General features: G+C 36.2%; 1 protein-coding gene across 9 annotated transcripts in view; it reads left to right on the top strand.

Annotated features, from left to right (window-relative positions):
• Positions 1-19294, top strand: part of BCAS3 (BCAS3 microtubule associated cell migration factor) — a 591123-nt gene that overhangs the window by 237339 nt on the left and 334490 nt on the right. For all 9 annotated transcript variants that reach the window (XM_059149981.1, XM_059149982.1, XM_059149978.1 and 6 more), the window contains exon 15: positions 2573-2837. In XM_059149981.1, the coding sequence (XP_059005964.1) occupies positions 2573-2837 (265 nt within the window). The remainder of the gene's footprint in view (positions 1-2572; positions 2838-19294) is intronic.

The following is a 19294-nucleotide window of genomic DNA, read 5'->3' as shown; positions in this document are numbered from 1 at the left end:
AGTCTAACAATGAAATATCTTGTCTTTATCTATAAGACTACGATTTCTTTTTTATTTCAAAGGTTCTGGGCTCTTTTAGAGACTTATACTATGATGTGTACTTACAGCTTTTGTTGGTGGACTGTTTCTGGAGTAGCAGAATTTCAGGATTTTCATCTGAATTTAGGCTTATTTGAAGTACTAATATACTGGAAAGTATGGGCTTCTCTGACTGCCAGAGGAGTTTTACTTAGCTCATATTATAAGGATAGCTAATATGCCACATATTAATATATATGTGTATATACATATATACATTTTCTTTTTTAAAAAACATTTATTGATGAGAGAGAGAGAGTGCGCATGTGCACAGGGTGGGGCGAGAGAGGCAGTGAAAATCCCAAGCCAGCATGGAGCCCCACGTGGGGCTTGATCCCATGATCCCATGACCCCAAGAGAGGGACGCTCAACTGACTGCACCACCCATCTACCTCTACTTGACTTTCTTTTTTAAGGATAAAAGTAAATGGGCACATTTTTGTTCAACTTGTCATCTTTAGAGTGATACCAAGATGAAAGTAGTACATTGAGTTTGCTAATCTGAAAGTAATGGAACTTCTATATTCAGCACCTGATAAGAGTCATACAAATTAGTAACTAAATTCCCCTAAATCAAGTCTATGTCCAGCCACTTGTAAATAAAGTTTTCTTTTGAACATAGTTGCACTCATTCATTTACATATTTTCTGTAGCTACTTCCACACTAGAAGGACAGAGTTGAGTAGTTATAGCAGAAAATAGAGACTGGATGGTCTGCCAAAGTTTGTCAGCCACTAGAGATATATGAGGGGTGTGTGTGTGTGTGTGTGTGTGTGTGAGATTAGGGTGTTTTGATACATTTTCTCTTCTGCATTCCACTTTTCTTAAGAGTCCTGTATCCTTGACTATTGAAGGAACTTTTACATAATTTTCCTTCAGCTTACCCTTATTCCTACTGCAAATCTACTCCCCTACATTTCTCTCTCAGAATCATCCTTCCAAATTTGAAATCTTGACCCCTCCCTCCCTTCCTTTCTTTCTTTCTGATTGTGTTTATTTATTTGACAGACAGAGATCACAAGTAGGCAGAGAGGCAGGCCGGGGTGGGGGGGTGGGGGTAAGCAGTCTCCCTGCTAAGCAGAGACCCCAATGCGAGGCTCAATCCCAGGACCCTGGGATCATGACCCGAGCTGAAAGCAGAGGCTTTAATCCACTGAGCCACCCAGGTGCCCCTGCCGCCTTTTTAAAAGATTTTATTTATTTATTTGACAGACAGCGAGAGGGAACACAAGCAGGGGGAGTGGGAGAGGGAGAAGCAGGCGGGAGAGGGAGAAAGCGGGCTTCCCACCAAGTAGGGAGCCTGATGTGGGGCTGGATACCAGGACCCTGGGATCATGACCTGAGTCGAAGGCAGATGCTTAACAACTGAGATACCCAGGTGTCCCTTGACTCCACTATTTCCTAAATAAAATCCAAATACCTCTTGCTCTGGCTTTTGCCAAGTCTGATTTTTAAATTATTATTATTATTTTTTTTGGATATGCTGAACATCATTTCCATCTTCTATCTATGCATTTATATCTAATGTAGAATGTCTCAATATATCTAAATTGGACTGCCTTCTCTCCTTCTCTGTATTTCCTATGTCAAAACTTATTTCCAGAATCCAGGCCCTTCCTACACCTCCACCTTCACCATCTCCTTTTTACCTTTCACAGAAACTTCATATATTTCTTCCTTTTTCTTACCACTGTTCCTGATTCATAAGGCAAATACTTCACTTTGTTTACATTACATTCTCACAAATTTCTTACTTGTTTTTTTCTCCTGTTAGGCTGTGAGCCCAAAGATTCTTTCTTTCTTTCTTCTTCTTCTTCGTCTTTTATTTTTTTTAAATAAAAATCTTATGCACAGTAAAGAACAAGCAGATGTGTGCAGAGTTGTTCCTTCAGATCATGAGACTATGTCTGGCTCCTTCCTCTAGCTTTTCCCAAAGATTTTTTCTTATTCACCTTTTTATTTCTAGCGCTTAGCATGGAACCTAATGAATATTAATTATTATTCCATTCATTAGCATGGAACCTAATGAATATTAATGAATATTAATCCATTGAAGGATTGGATTAATAACTGCACCTACACTGTATAATGTTTATTTTTATTTTTACTATTTTATGCTTATTAGAAGGCAAATAAATTTAGAGAAATAAAACTGACTCATATATATATTTGTAGATATATAGGGTGAAACTGCCTAGGTTCTGATTTTTGACTTGGCACTCTGTGCTGCAAGAGACAGAATTCCTGATAGGGAGTTTTGATCAATATTCACCAGGTAACTCACCTGTAGAATAAAAATTTTAATTTAAAACTTAATATGAGGTAAATTTGGTAACAAGTTAGATGTTTCTATTTAGATCTGGTGGTATGTGTGATACTAGATAAATCCAAATCGTTTTCTTTCCCCCCTCCTTTAAAAAAAAATTTAAATTCCATTAACATATTAATCCAAATAGTTTCAGTCCTGTTTGTGTTTTTCCCTATCCATTTCTAGGTACAAGACATCTGCTTCAGCCATGATTGTCGCTGGGTCGTGGTCAGTACTCTCCGGGGGACTTCCCACGTTTTCCCCATCAACCCTTATGGTGGCCAGCCTTGTGTTCGAACACATATGTCACCACGAGTTGTGAATCGTATGAGCCGTTTCCAGAAAAGTGCTGGGCTGGAAGAAATTGAACAAGAACTGACGTCTAAGCAAGGAGGTCGCTGTAGCCCTGTTCCGGGTCTATCAAGTAGCCCTTCTGGATCACCTCTGCACGGTAAACCAATTTTTTCTCTCCCCACTGAATCCTACCATTCTTCTCTTGTTATCTTTATGTTTTGAGATCTGGGATAAAATAATTAAAACATTTCCCCCCCCCTCATCTGTTCATGCAAATAGAAGATCTTAGGCTCATTGGGGACATTCTTAAATTTATTAAGTAATTTAATAAATTGAAGCCAATATAGGAATGATGATCTCTGCCATGCTAACTTTTTTAATATCTAAGGCATACTTTGTGTCACGTGTGGAATAGGAAGTTGAGATTATTTTTATAAATTTATAGATTGAATCACATACCTATAGATTTTTTCAGAAAACTTTGTCTTTAACCAGAGTCGGTACTTTAGCTCATTAAGAAATATTCATTGTTGGAGGAATAGCTGCTAATCATGTGTTTTAGACCAGCATTTGCATTTTATTTTAAAAATATATCACCATGGGATTACGTTTGTGAGATTAATTCATGTTATTCTGTGTGGGTTTACTTTATGTATTTCCATTGCTCTTACATCTTCTGTGGTGCAAATATGCTTCTATTTATTTATTTATCTATCCTTTTTACTATGTATTTGGCAGGTTTGTGGTTTGGTTTATTAAAAATAGTGATGCAATGAAAATTTTTGTACATGTTCCTTCATGCAAATGCGTATTCATTTTTTAATGAAAATGCTGGGTGTGTATGTGGATCTTGACCTTGGTAGGTAATATTGGAATGGTTGTACCATTTTATTTCCACTGGAATGACAGAACGTTATTTGTTTACATTAAATGACATTTTTTCTAAAGCATTGCAGGTTCTCCTTGACAGATGACCAATTTAGGTTTTTAAGAATAGGGAATTTTGGGGCGCCTGGGTGGCTCAGTGGGTTAAGCCGCTGCCTTCGGCTCAGGTCATGATCTCAGGGTCCTGGGATCGAGTCCCGCATCGGGCTCTCTGCTCAGCGGGGAGCCTGCTTCCTCCTCTCTCTCTCTGCCTGCCTCTCTGCCTACATGCAATCTCTCTCTGTCAAATAAATAAATAAAATCTTTAAAAAAAAAAAAAGAATAGGGAATTTTAGCTAGAGAGATTATGGTTATTACAGAAATCAATTTTCATTTATTCAGTTGATCTTAACTTTACATAATGTAAAAGTAACTATTTTAAGTTGTTAACTTGTTTTATTTTTATTAAAAAATTTTTATTATGTACATCATTATTCTTTGATGTAGTGTTCCATGATTCATTGTTTGTGTGTAACACCTAGTGCTCCATGCAATATGTGCCCTCCTTAATACCCATCACCAGACTCACCCATCACTCAACTCCTCTAAAACCCTCAGTTTGTTTCCCGGAGTTCATAGTCTCTCATGGTTTGTTGCTTCCTCTGATTTCCCCCCCCTCCATACTATTCCTTATGTTCCACAAATAAGTGAAACCATATGATAATTGTCTTTCTCTGTTTGACTTATTTCACTTAGCATAATCTCCTCCAGTTCCATCCATGCTGATGCAAATGTTGGGTGTTATTACTCAGTTGGCTGAGTAATATTCTGTTGTATATATGGACCACATCTCCTTTATCCATTTGTCTGCTGAAAGGCATCTCAGCTCCTCCACAGTTTGGCTCTTGTGGATATTGCTGATATGAACATTGGAGTGCCTGTGCCCCTTCTTTAAACCACATCTGTATTTTGGGGGTAAATACCCAGAGAGCAATTTCTGGGTCATAGGGTAGCTCTATTTTTAACTTTTTGAGGAACCTCAATATTGTTTTCCAAAGTGCCTGTACCAACTTGCATTCCCACCAATAGTGTAATAGGGTTCCCCTTTCTCCACAACCTCTCCAACATTTGTTGTTTCTTGTCTTGTCATTCTAACTGGTGTAAGGTGGTTAGTGACTCAATGAAATGTTCCAATATGAGAATTATTGGTATCCCTGAAGAGGTAAAGATAGAGAGAGGTCTGGAAGATGTATTTGAGCAGATCATAGCTGAGAGCTTCCATAATCTGGGGAAGGAAATAAGCATTCGTGTCCAAGAGGCAGAGGGGACTTCTCCCAAAAGTTATCTATTTAAATTTTAACAATTTCATGGCATTTAGTGCATTCACAGTGATGAACCAGCACTTCTAACTAGTTGCAAAATGTTTTCCTCACCCAAGAAGAATGGTTTTTTTTTTTCTTTTTAAAGATTTATTTACTTACTTGAGAGAGAGCGCATGCACATGGTGCAGAGGAATGGAGAGAAACTCTTAAGCAGACTCTGCATTGAGTGCAGAACTTAGCTCGGGGTTGATTTTATGACCTTGAGATTACGATCTTGAGCCAAGACCAAGAGTTAGAGGCTTAACTGACTGCACCAGTTCCTCTGTTCCTCTCTACCAGGCTCCTAGCAACCACCAATCTGCTTTCCATTTCTATGGATTTACCTATTCTGAATATTTCATATAACTGCTATCATACAATATGTGATCTTTCATTGCTGGCTCATATGACGTGGTATGTTTTTGAGGTACAGCCACATTGTATTATTTATCAGTACTTCATTCCTTTTTATGCCCCAGTAATATTCTACAGTATGTATATACCTATATTTTATCATTTCTTCCAGTGAAGAATATTTGGGTTGTTTCCACCTTTTTACTGTTTTGAGTAGTGCTGTTATGAACTTGCATGTGTGAGCATTTCTTTGAGTACTTCTGTACTTTTGGCTATATACCCATCCTTATTTGTTCTAGCTTCTGTTCAAACATACATCTTTTTGTAATACCTAATCAATCCTAGATATGTATTTTTTGTAGGAAGTTTTAAGATAAACTGAAAGCATATGTAGGTAAATGGATTCTGGGGAGAAATTCTGTTAACTCAAAAAAAATTCAAGACTTCTATTTTCTTCTTAGATGATACTTTATGCTTTGGCCCCATTATTTTTATAAAAACAGTTGTTATTTATGTTTATTTAATTTAACTAGTAACCCATGATCTTCAAAGTTGAAAATCTTTTAGAATCATTCCTAGGTGAAAACAGTCATTTAAAAAAGCATTGGAATTAAAAAAAAAAAAAAGCTTAGTAAGCTGTGGAGAATTTGTATTTTCAGCCATTTGCAAGAAATTTTACTTCAGAAATAATTAAACTTTTAGGTATAACTATTTTGTCATATAATTAGCTCATAATATAGGTTCTTTGAGGACCTTTCTCTTTGTGCTGAGTTTATTTCTTCAATTAAATTTCACCAAACACTTGATGGAGAAAGATTCAGAATGCATGTGGGGCAACTAGGTTGACTAGAGAACAGATATAATAGTAAAAAAATTAGGAAGGATTTTTCGTCCTTACATTTATATGTATTCAGAAAGTCTTTTGAGCTTCTTTTTTCTTCCTGTTCTTCCTTCCCTGTTAAGCTTACGACATACCAGGTTTTGTGCTAGGCTTTGGTTATTCGTAGACAAAAATTTGAGGTAATCTCTGCTCTCGTGTATCTTCTAGTCCAAGGGAAAAGGCCGAAATTAAATGACCGCGAACAAATAACTTTCAGTGTATTTTTGTAGAAGGGTGTGAGATGCCAATCAATTAAACATTTGTCATTTATGAAAGAACACATAGTAGAAGAACAATACTCAATTCCTGAGTGAAAATATATGATTTTTCCCTCAGCTTGATTGCTTTCACAGCTCTCTTCCTTTTTTTGCATGAAGCTAACAGAAGGCATCTCAGAGAAGAGATTATACTGTTTTGCAGTAGTGTTGCATTTAACATTCCCTTTGAAAGAAGGAATTTCAGGAGGCATTTTCCTCCTGGTGACGTGTTAAAATTTTATTATGTTGGAATGTCACCCCATTATTCTGTATAGTATTTCTTATTTTTAAAGCGTAGACCTTCAAGTGATGGTCATTTTTCTGCATGTTCTTTTTGTGTCTTACTGTCAAAACAAAATGGGCATTGTTGTTGGTTAGTTCTAAAAATGATGTATTTACAGTTGTGTGGATAAACAGTCTGATGCTGGTCAAAAAACAATGTAAACCTTGAACAGGGAGGGATTCATCTTGAAAATGAATCATGCTTTGGCGGTATTACCGTTGTTTGTCTGTGCTCTTTTTAGCAAAGTAAAGGAAACTGTTAAATAACAGTTGATATAGGGATATTTCCTTTTTACTTTCTGGAGTCAATCCAGTTTAGGTAGAGTTATTTTATCTGTTTGCCTCTTTAAATTTTTTTTACTTAACAGAGGATGTTTATTTATTTGAAATATATTCTCTCTAAATATCTCCTTCATTTCCTATCTTGTTGCCTAGACTTTAGTCTCTTAAGAGGATTCTTAAGATCCATAAATGTGCATAGAGAGAAATTCTTTTGTTGTGTTTACTATCCTCTAACAAAAATTAAGCATTTCTTTTTATTTTGACTATAGACAACACATGATAGTAGTATTAGTTGTACTTGTGACATTGTCACCAATAAAAATGCATTTCGTATCATATTGCATTAAAGAATGTATCTTGAAATGTTTTCAATTACTGAACATATTTTGAAATATTATGTTTAACATTGCTTTGTAGTTATGTTATATAATAATATTACTGATTTGAATATTTATTACATATAATACTATAGCAGAACTTAATTTTTAGCATATATTGATGACAATGCTTCTATATATATGTAATTGTTTTTTTTGTAGTTCTATTTATTTTATTCCATGCATTTATAAGTATTATTCTAAAAAAGAGTCCACAGGCCTTCCCAGACTGTCCAAGTAGTCCTTGACACAAAAATGATACTCTTACTGATTCAGCTTTACTCTTTTGGACCAAAGAACATGAGAGCAAATACTTTCACACCTGTTAGGATGGAGTTGCAACTGTCATACATTTGGCATGTTATGATCCCAAGCAGTCTTTATATAATTTGAATTACATTGTATGTTAGATTTTTGATAAAATTTGGCCAGTTTTTATAGAAGAAATTATTTCTCTGATCATTTGGTCCTATCTATTTAGGAATATGTAAAACTGGAATATGTGACCAAAGTTAATTTTCTTCCTAAGGCCTAAATAAAGATCATTTCTTACTTCATCTGTTTCAGTAGACTTCATCCTTTTATGACTATCACAAGCATTTCCCTTGTTAATCATAAATATGATCTTACACTTTTCTGCTTAAAATCTTTCTTTCTGTGTGTCATCATTCTTTTAGAACATTAGAGAAGACCCAACCTTATTTCTAACTTCTTGTCCCACCATACCTTGTTTTTTGTACCCTTCCCTGAATATGCCACATATATTCATTTCTTGGCCTCTTTCCTATTTATATACTTATCTTTACTTGAAGTAATTATTACTCCCCCTTTGATTGCCTACTGAAACCCCGTTTCATTTTGATCTAGCTAAAAATATTACTTCACCTCTTAAGCCTCTCTTGAAGATCTCCCGATGTTGTGTCATCTGTATCAGCTTTGATATTGGCACTCTGAACATACTTTGAACATACTATAATATGTTACTTGTTCATTGACATGCCTGTATCTCCTGTTAGGTTGACCTCCATGAAGATAGGGTCTTTTCCTGGTTTGTATTTTGTATCTTGACACTTTGCCTATTGGTAAAATGTAGACTCTAAGGCTTTGAGCCAAAGTTTTCAAACATCTTTAGATGTTCTAATAAAAACAATTCAGATTTAAATCATTACTTGCCAGAATGAAGAGCTTTTTATTCATGCTGACAGTGCTTTTTATTTTAACATCTGTGAAATAACATTCATTTATTCAACAACTACTAATTAATGTTTACTATGTCCAGGTGCTCTTCCTGAGCCCTAGGAGTATAGCAGTGAACAAAAGAGGAAAGCATCCCTGTTCCCATGAAGCTGACTTTCTGGTGGAGTGATATGAACAATGAACAGGATGGATGGGTGGATGATGAGTTGGGAGGTAGTTTTACGTGCTATAGAGAAAATTAAAGAATGGAAGGGAGAATAGAGAATGCCTGGAGAGGATCGCAGTTCGAAATTAGAAAGCTTCCTACAGACTTTACTGAGATAATGACTTTTGAACAATGACCTGGTGGAAGTATGGGAAGAAGTCATGCAGATATTGGGAACAAGTACGAGGTAGAAGGAATAGCCAGTGTAGAATCCCTGCACTGTGCCTGGATTGTTCAAGGAACAGGAAAGAGGACATTGTACAAGGTGTATACGAGAAGATGAGGTCACAGAGGAAATGTGGTTAGATAATGTCAGTCTCTGACTTTTATTCAGAGTGAGATGGAGAAGCCATGGAGAGCTTTGAGAATAAGAGTGATGTGGTAATACTGTATTCTAGCAGAATCGGAATGGAGATCTGTATTGAGAATTCAGTCTTAGCTTGACGAGGGTAGAAGCCTAGTGAGACTGGTTAGGAGAGTATTGTAAAAATCCAGGTGAGAGAAGACAAGGCTTAGACTGAATCGTTTATAATGGAGATTGCGAGTAGTAGTTTTATTCTTGATACATTTTGATGGTAGGGTCAACAGGATTTCTGATATATGTTATGTCCGGTATGAAAGGAGAGGAGTCAGGATGGCTAGTAAGTCTTCTGGCCTGAGCAGCTGGAAGGATGAAGTTGCCTTCAGATGAAATGAGGAACACAGTGTTAAAGCAGGTTTGGGGATAGGGATAGGAGCAGAAGTTCTGGACATGTTTAGTTTAAGATGTGTCTTTGATGTAGTGATATTAAGTGGATACTTGGTCCTACAAGCCTGGAGTTTGGTGGAAAGGAGTAGGCTGAGGATAAATGTTTAGAAGGCATAAATAAACCCAAAAGCTGGATGAGATCATTTAGTGAGTTGAGTGAGTATGAAAAAAAGATGAAGATTTTTTTTTTGTGCCTGATTTTGATGATTTTTATTAAAATAACTTCCCACTTTAATGTGACAAAATGAGGAAACTCGACCAGCAGACCTGATTCATTTCACTTGACTCTCCCCACCTGCAGAAACGACCCTGTAGACCTGCCGGGAATTCAGTAGGCTTTCCACCCACCAGAGTGGGTACTTTGTAAGCTCCCTTTAGACCTTTATCTGGCCATCAAATGACAGCGCTCTTCTGAAAACCAGCTCTGGGGCTCTCCTCTTGATAAATTACTTAACATCCTTTCTTCCTTCACCCTCCCGCACCCACCAGCTCCCAGGTGAAACTCGCCCAAGCTCAAGAACCACATATATTCTTACATATTCTTGTCTTTGACTGAGCCCTGCGCCCTCCACCAGTAAGTAGCTAGTGACATAGAAGGAAAACCGTACATGAGAAATCCTGGAGGCCAAATGAGAAACATTTTTTTTTTCTGAGAAAAGGGAGGGAACCATATGTTAAATTCTACTGATAGGTCAATTAAGATAAAGAGTGAGAAAAAGAATACCATCAAATTTAGTATCGTAGAGGACATGTGACTGTGATAAGAGCAGTTTGGTAGAGTTTGGGGGCCGATAGCAGTGGATTTTGGTAGGACAGGAAGAGAGAAATTAGGAAACCAGTACTTGATAAGTCTTTCAAGAAAAAAATGAAATAAAAGGGAGCAAGAAAATGGGGAAAAGTTGGAAGGGAAAGAAAAGACTGCTTTTGTTTCTTAATGGAATCAGGCATTGAGGATGGTGGTAGGTATTGGGAGCTTTAAAAAAAAAGGGTCAGAAAATTGTCCTCTAGGAGAACAGCATTTCTTCTACCAGTCCGAAAATTTTTGATGAATGAAGAAACCATTTCTTCCACTATTATTTATGCCCCATGCAAATTTAATGACTTGACTTTGCTTTCCAATTCTAACACCTTGTTCCTACCCCTGAACTGCTTTCTGCCTATTTCTTCAGGTAAATGATGAATGCATCTTTTAAGCTCAGCTCAGTTTATGATGTACTTTTTGCCTCTTCATATTAAGTGTGTAACTTTATGTATTTACTCCTTCTCTGTACTCTTTTTTTTTTTTTTTAAAAGATTTTATTTATTTATTTGACAGAGAGAGATTACAAGTAGGCAGAGAGAGAGAGGAGGAAGCAGGCTCCCTGCTGAACAGAGAGCCCGATGCGGGACTCGATCCCAGGACCCTGAGATCATGACCTGAGCCGAAGGCAGCGGCTTAATCCACTGAGCCACCCAGGCGCCCCTTCTCTGTACTCTTTATCTGTACTTGTTGCTTACGACTTCCTACCTTTTTTCTTCTTTTTTTGATGATCTCCATTACTAAGTTGTAACTGGCTTGAGTAGGCAGTTGGAGGACCTGAAGTCAGACTACCTGTGATAGACTCTATTCCCCATGATTTCCTATCTCTGTAATCTTAGACAAGTTACTTAATATACCTGTGCCTTAATTTTCTAACTATAAAATGAGGGTAATAATATTATCTACCTTTACAGAGTTACTGTCTGGATCACATCAACTTTAAGTAGTGTTTGGTATATAACAAATCCTTAGTAAAAGATTAGCTGCTATGATTATTGTCTTTGATACTGTTTATTATTGATGGGGTTTACAGGACTGACTCATTTTTCATGTTTTTGTGTAGTGCCTCTTACCCAGAAAACAGAATAAATTAATAATTTACTGAATAATGAGTGAATGAAATATAATGGTGACTTTATTATGTAGAGACTTTTTATAGCACTATTGGACTCAGAATTGATAAGTTGACTTCTGATATTGTTTCTGAAATGAAGGAAGATACCAACTCAAACCTGAAAGTATGAGCAGTAGCATTCCTTCTCTTGCATCTTTTTTTGCTCATTTTAATATGCTACATCAGGATTGATTTATTCACCTATTCTTTTAGTCTTTGCATTTCTTTACTTTACAAATTAGTTTTCCAAAGTAGGTTCAGGAATATGGCATTCATTATGTGATAGGGCTCACTTTCCCCCAGACCCCCAATTTTTTTTTTATCCTGCTGTTTCCATCGAGTTAACAGAAGGGTTTTTGATTCACTTCTGCTGTTCTCCAGAGTTCCTGGAAGTGTCTCCTTTCCCATCAACTCATTGTTCCCTCAGGGGAGGAGTCCTCTTTGAGTCACAGCTTTTGGCCTCTGAATTCCAGATTCTGCTTCTTCCAAATGGAGCTGGCTGATGAGATTGACACCTCTAGAGGGGCCTCTGAGTTCTTGGACTTGAAGCCTCCAGGTTTTAGTGAAGTACTTTTAAGTAACTGGTAGCATCACTTTTCTTTTTAGCATCTGTAAGATGCATTCTTTTTACCACTCATAAATTGTTTATAGCCTTTATTTGATATTTTTGTAATTACTTGCTTTTGTTGATCAGTAGTTTTCTTGATACAGACCACATTACAGTTGTAAATACAAAACAACCACATTTCAGCCTTAATATAGTTTCACCTACTTAAGACAATCAATAATAATGTGATGTTTCATGACTTTTCTTTCCACATCACTGTTTACTTGTGGATTGAAGTTTCCATTTGTATGTTTTAATTTTTGCCAAGAAAAATCAATCATGTGCACTGTAGTTCTGCTTTAAATTTCATGCCTCATCTCACACAGAGTATATATATATATACACATATATAGTATAAACACTTTAACTGGATAAAATCTTCTTTTCGGCTATCTTAGTTTACTACCTGGGTTTTTCCTGGTTATGTGTACTTTATTGTTTTAGTTCAGATTGAACTTTTGTTTCTGATTTTTACTTGTTAGATCTAATGAATTTGTACTTGTTAGATCTAATGAATTTGTTAGATCTAGTGAATTTGTTTTCTTATAATCATCCTTTTTATGATGTTGCAAAATTACAATATTATGCTAGTCTTTACCTTTACTGTACACCAAAATTGTATGCATTTTAAATAGTTTCATGTCACTTCCTATTGTTTCTCAGAACAGATAAGTTTTTTAAGGAAAATGGATGGAAAAGAGAGATGTTATAATTAGTACCTTACTGAAAATAAAATGCTTTCATTTCAGAAACACTAACTGAAGAATCCATCTTTGAAATAAAGATATCAAAGTTTTTTAATAGACTATTTTATGGAGCAGACAGGTACATAGCAAAATTGAGAGGGAGGTTCAGATAGCATAGTTTTTGAGGAAAATAAAATGACCTGTGGAGTATCTTTAAAAACTCTTATGTTGCCTTTAAAATAAATGTTAAAAATGTAGTGCCATAAAAACTGATTGAACTCTGTTGGAATATTTTATCCTTTGGTCTACTTCATTTGGAATATGCCATATTGTTTCCCTGTGAAAATTTTCTCTTAAATGCCACATACAGTAATTAGCAATCGAAACTAACCTGGAATTTGTTCTTTTGTTTTTTTTACTGCTGGTGAAATGCATTCTCTCTCTTTTTTATGTTGGCAAATCAAACTCTAGATTTTTGTAGTTTTGCTTTAAAATGGTTAATGAGACATGCCTCTAGAGGGCGATCTTTTCTAAACTTTCCTATGATTGTAATCATGGCAACCCTGGCATGAACGTGGTATACTATGGATGTTGATGTCTTATAACATTTTATAATAACCTGGCTTCCTTTTTATTATGTTTTCTGTGATTTATTTCTCAAAGTCTTTGTAGAGAATCAGACTTGTGAAATATATTACTATTAATTAAAATCCATTTTTAGTACCCCATCCAGATACCTAGATTCTGTGAATGAATTCAGGTAGTTGAGAGGAAGCAAACTTTTTAATAATTTGAATAAGTGGTGTCTGTATGTTCTAAAAATTCCTTTCTTCGATTCTCTGTATATTACTGTTCAAGGACTTGTTATCTCCATTCTTTATGGGACCAGAATGATTAACTCTACCATTGAGGCAATATTAGAGTTTATAGTTAATCTCTGCTGGTCTTTTCTTTGAACACTGATTGGAGTGTTCTTGTTTTTCTGTACCTATTTAATGTAATTTCTTTATCAAAGTAATAAATTTATTATAAAAGTCAAATGAGACCACATTTTACAAAGAAAAACGGCACTCTCTTGCCTACCCCTCCCTCCCCACTCTTAGGTGTCATTCCCCAGAGGCGACTTCTTTCCATTCTTCATAGTTTCTTCCTTGCTGTTTTCTTTTTTGCCTCTTTCTGGAAATCATGTTAGTGGATGATCTCCTACACTGAACCTGTTACTTCCTTTTCTATTTTTCTGTTTGTCTTTTTCTTTTACTTTATGAGAATACCCCAACTTTGTCTTCTAATCTTGTTGTATTTTTATTTCTGTAACATATTCTAAAATATCCTTTTCTCTGAATGATTTTTTTTTCTTATCACAACCTTATCTTTTTTATAGATGAAATATTCTTTATTTCTTTGATATATAGATACAATTTTGGAGACTTTTTTTTGCTTCTTGCATTATCTCTATTTCATATGAGTTCCTTCTTCAGTTTTTTTGTTGTGATCATTATCTTTCTTACTAGGTCAGTGGTCCTCAACCCTGATTGTACATTATAATTTACCCCAGGTAGATTTAAAAAGTAGTGATGCCTCGGCCCAGTCTCTGACTGATTAAACCAAAATATTGACCTGGATGTCTAGGAATCCTTGGTGATCATTCTCATTTTTATTTTATTATTGAAATGTTGTTAATTTATTTTATTTTTATTCAGCTAATCACATCCATACCAAAGAGCTGATTGGAAGTTGTTTGAGCATGAGTAGGTCATACCAGCTTCTAGTTCCCACTGATCCCTCAGGTGAGACTGGCAGTTGTATTAGGGAACCCCTAGTCAGTATTATTTGTAGATCTTTTCTCTTAGTGGTCTGTTTTCCCAGAAAGGAATCCTCTGTTTAGGGTGGGCGTGGGGTGGAAGAGACTTTCTGACAATCAGGTTGGAAGTCATTTTTCAGGAAGTTGAAAAGTTTTATTACTTCAGTCTGGTGAGGAGAATAACAACAAGAGAATTTGATGTTACCATTGCCTTACTTTTCCAGTGAGGAAGACAATTAATAAGAAATTCTGGGTCAGAGTCCACTGAAACGTTTTTTTTCAAAATTTAGTTTTAGAAAAAAATGGAGAGGAAGAAGACAGTAGAAATTACTTCTTAGGATACATAATGACCAGTGTCTGAATGACTGACCAAATCAAATAAACAGATTTAGAAATTATCAGAGTTGGGAGTAGCAGCCATGAGTGCTCTTGAACTTAAAATCTGAGCAGGAAATAAAAAACCTGACTGCCAGCTCATAGTTTATAAGTTACAAGTAGGGAGAGTGGGGTCAGGGCTGTGCCAGGGTTACACATACTGAGAAATAGAAACTTTTACGGTTCTTAGTATAACTGTTCTTAGCATAAAATGATGCTTAGAATTTGGAGGTAGATGAGAAAAGGAAAGGGATTTAAGGTTCATTGAAAGAGTTATTAACATTGGGTGATATGTTTTTGCAGGTGAGAATATTGAAGCTAGAATGAGGTACAGAAGTGAAACTTTCAGAATGGATAGACTGGAATTAATGTGGGCATTGTTGTTGGTAGCTTCAGAAAAGACAGGCTATTCCATTTTCATCCTTAGTAGGGAATGCTTAGTATGTTCAATAGTATTTCACTTGTCTAATTTTGGAATGGATTGAAGCGTTTCCACGTTTGATAAAATCGTGGATGAGAGAAAATATAAAATGGCAGTACTGATAAATGAATATGGTTTTTGGCAATGATCCAGCTGATTAAGAAAAAGTGTTTCTGCTAAGGCAAGAGAATTCCAGGGAAGGATATGGTGCCCAGATATGGTCATAGTATCCCTTCTCTTTGTGGTTCTCACTCTCAAGGACTTTCTATCAAGGGAGTTTTTATGTACACAGGTAAATTCCTGGTTTTGCTTTTGGAAAAATAAGTTTTGAAGACAAGGACTTGAACAGTTTATTAATCCTTATATAGTGTACTTTGGTTTTTTCGGGAGAGTGAACAGTTCTTTCAGAAATTGTTGATAATTTAGGCAGCTAAATTGGGTATGGGTTTCCTGTTTTCTTCTTGAGTAGGACATGTAAGCATATTTTGATAGAAAGATATTTAAATTTTTTAAGCTGGAAATAAAATATATGTGAATATAAAAGGTTTTATCTTCTCTGCTCTCAAAAGTGCTGACTTGGCCCTTTTGTTTTATACTCCCAACTTTGTATGGTTGTTAAAATCTGTTGCTCTTTCCCATCTGAAGGAAATGCATCTTTGACACTTCTCATGACCTGAGTCATGATGCTGAAATAGAGCCAGAAAATATCCTTAACAGTCATGGGTAAAAAGAAGGAAAGCTTCTGTGTGGTGGGGGTGGGGAAGAGGCAAGAACATTGTAGGGAGAAGGGCATCTTTGCTATTGATATTCCAGTTTATATCTTTCTGATTATTAGGAAAGTTGCTTACATATTACTACTATGGTGTCAACAGAAAATACTTTGATTTTGTATTTAAGTTTTCTTGAAATATACAGTGTGTATTTGAAAAAGACAAGTTTTGCAAATGTTGAATTAAGTCATTTTGAATCCTCCAAGTCTGAAACAAGTGCACCTTAAATCATGCAACTTATTTAATATTGTGTCTTGTTAACAGTGTTTGTTTTTATTTCAGAGCCAATCCCAATTCTTCCACATCCTGTATGTTCAACAGTTTCAGTAATACAGTTCTATTTGTTGAATGATGCAGATAAGTTTATGTATTTTTCCCCCCTTTGGCTAGTGAAGTTCATCCTTCTGTTTGCTCTGCTGACATGATACAGAATTCATTGTGAGATAAGCATGGGGGATATGGGTGTAGTGTATTTTCAAAAGAATTTCGGGGTGCCTGGGTGGCTCAGTGGTTTGGGCTGCTGCCTTCGGCTCGGGTCGTGATTTCAGGGTCCTGGGATCGAGCCCCGCATCGGGCTCCCTGCTCCTCAGGAAGCCTGCTTCCCTCTCTCTCTCTCTCTCTCTCTCTCTGCCTGCCTCTCTGCCTACTTGTGATCTCTGTCTGTCAAATAAATAAATAAAATCTTAAAAAAAAAAAAATTTCAGTGAGGATTTTTTTATACTTTGGGGAGTTCATGGAACCCCAGATTTGGTCTAAGTGATGCTAGATTGTGGAGATTTTTCACCAGGGTTAAAAGTCTTCGCTTCTGAGCACTTAGTCTCAAAATGCTATTTGAGCTCAATTCAGAAGAGTGGGAAGTTTTGAGGCGCTTAATTATATCAGATTTACGACTAATTTGAATCGTAAAGTGAAAGACCCAGGATCCTTTTCTTCTATCCTTCTTATTTATAAAAGAGTTTGCTTTGTCATCTCTAGTGTTAAATATAGTCTATTTACTGTTTTGTTTGGTTTTTCATTGTTTTAAGTGTAGCAAACAATCTTAATGTTTAAAATGAATCAAAACTTGCTTAAACTAATTAAATATTAAGAGTACCAGCTCTTACAAATTTTCATCTCAAATCTTGGGGTGCTCTAAGAACAATAAACTAATAAATTTCCCACTTGCAGGGGAGAATTTTTTCACTCATTTTATAAATCTGGGTTTGCTGTGTGATTGAGACTAAATTGCAGAAGAGGAAGTGTAGGCAAAAGAATTTCTTACAATATATTTCATTGCCTGTCCCATATACCTTATTTTATCTCTAAAACTTTTCAGACATATTTCTTAATTTTCCCCTGCTTGTATTCTTGCATCTTGTAAACGAAGTTTTTAACGCCTGATCTCCTCTCCTTCTCCAGGCTTATTTTTACATTCCAGGACTCCTTGATCTAAGCATGCTGTGGTATCTTTTCAGAGTAGCCTAGATTGTCCTTGCTGTATATGCAGTTTAGCAACAATTAGTTCCTTTTGATTTTTAATTTTTGTGTTTCAACTTTTTACATTTAATTGAATTTCTTTTAGATTTAAGGAAAGAAAATCCGATTTATATACAGTAGTCGTGAGTACATTACGATAATAATTAACAGGTGAAAATGTATTGAGACTACAAAAGGAAAACCACCTTGCAGATTTTTAATTATTTCTAAACATATATTTGTGTAAATATACAAGAAATAAGTTTATAAATAGTTATTGGGTAATTAGTAGCATTTCAGTTCTCCAGAACATGAAGTTTTAATTCTCCTGACATGTCATAAGCACTAGTACAAATCTCCTTACACGCTACCTTGTATGTGGTGGGAAGAAGTGATGACGATGTCAGTAAAAACCTCAATCCCCACCCCCACCCCCCCAAAAAGATTACATTCTTGTTTCTGTTTCTGAGTCAGTTTGTGAGAAATTTCTCTTACCTTCCCACCCTTCCCTAAAATACCTATATCTGTGTCACCACGAACTGTTTAGTTGAAGAGCGACAGGTGTTTTTGCTTGAAATGCATAAAGCTTAGCAGTGTTTTTATTTCATCATCTGTTGCTCCCCCCAGAAAAGTTACAGGGAGACACAGGTTAACGCCCAGTGAGAATTGTCCTTGAACTCTTTTCTGTCTTGAACTTTGTCACCATAAACTGGTTGTTGTTAACAGTCTTTTAAAAACTATGTGTATATTATTCATTTTCTTTTAATTGTGTGTTCTACTCTTGTTGGCTTCTGGGAGCAAGCATTGCTTCCGCCCAGTTTGGTATGTGGGTCAGAAGGCAGTGTTTCTCACCAGGGCGCTGCTGTTTCCTTTTCCTACTTGAGTAGATTACAGATTATACTGGAATACGCCTGAGAAAAGGTCAAAAAGGAGGGTGAAAGTCCTGGAACTGCAGCTGGGAAGCTTGTCATTCTCATCTAGGAAAGGGGTGGGGGGAGAGAAAGAACAAAATAGAAAACTAGACACTCTCCTCCCAACCAAAACAACCCACATTCAGGAAATTCTCATTTGCACAGGATACTTTATATATACTCTGAAAGCATTTTATTTGCTTCTGATTAAATAATTATCGAGTGTTTGGCTGAGAAAGCTTTAATGTTAAATTAGATGGCAAGTGAGAGCTCAGCAGTGTTTTTAACTTTTCGGAGCCCAGATTTCCAGTGATTGTTTCAAAACAAGCTACCATTGTGCTCTTTTCTCAGAGTCAAGAAGTCGGGAGCTTTTCAACTACAGAGTTAACTTAGTTAACTCACGGGTATATTTTGGATTTTTATCCCTGTCAGTTCCACAGCAGGATATTAAAAGCAGACCAAAAGTTTTGGTCGTCTGTAGAAAGCAAAAAAGCGTATGCATGCGCGTGCACACAAACACACACACGTGCCCCCTACGAACTCATTACCTGGTTTTTATCTTAGAAAGATATGTAGGGGATAGAACATCTATTTGAGGTCTGAGAACAGGGAAATTGTTGTAACATGAACAGTAATAATGGGATATTTAGGAATGGAGGTCTTCCTATGGAATTGCCTTTTTGGGGTTCCAGGTTGTTACATGGACATCGGCTTTTAGTGGTGGGCTTCATGAATCCAATTACAAAATGTAATAGTTGTGGGGCACCTGGTTGGCTCAGTTGTTAAGTGTCTGCCTTTGGCTCAGGTCATGATCCCAGGGTCCTGGGATTGAGTCCCACGTTGGGCTCCCTGCTCAGCGGGAAGTCTG

This window comes from Mustela lutreola, chromosome 15 (genome assembly GCF_030435805.1).
Source record: "Mustela lutreola isolate mMusLut2 chromosome 15, mMusLut2.pri, whole genome shotgun sequence".
In the NCBI taxonomy this organism is placed as follows: domain Eukaryota; kingdom Metazoa; phylum Chordata; class Mammalia; order Carnivora; family Mustelidae; genus Mustela; species Mustela lutreola.
This window is presented reverse-complemented; position numbering and strand designations above follow the sequence as displayed.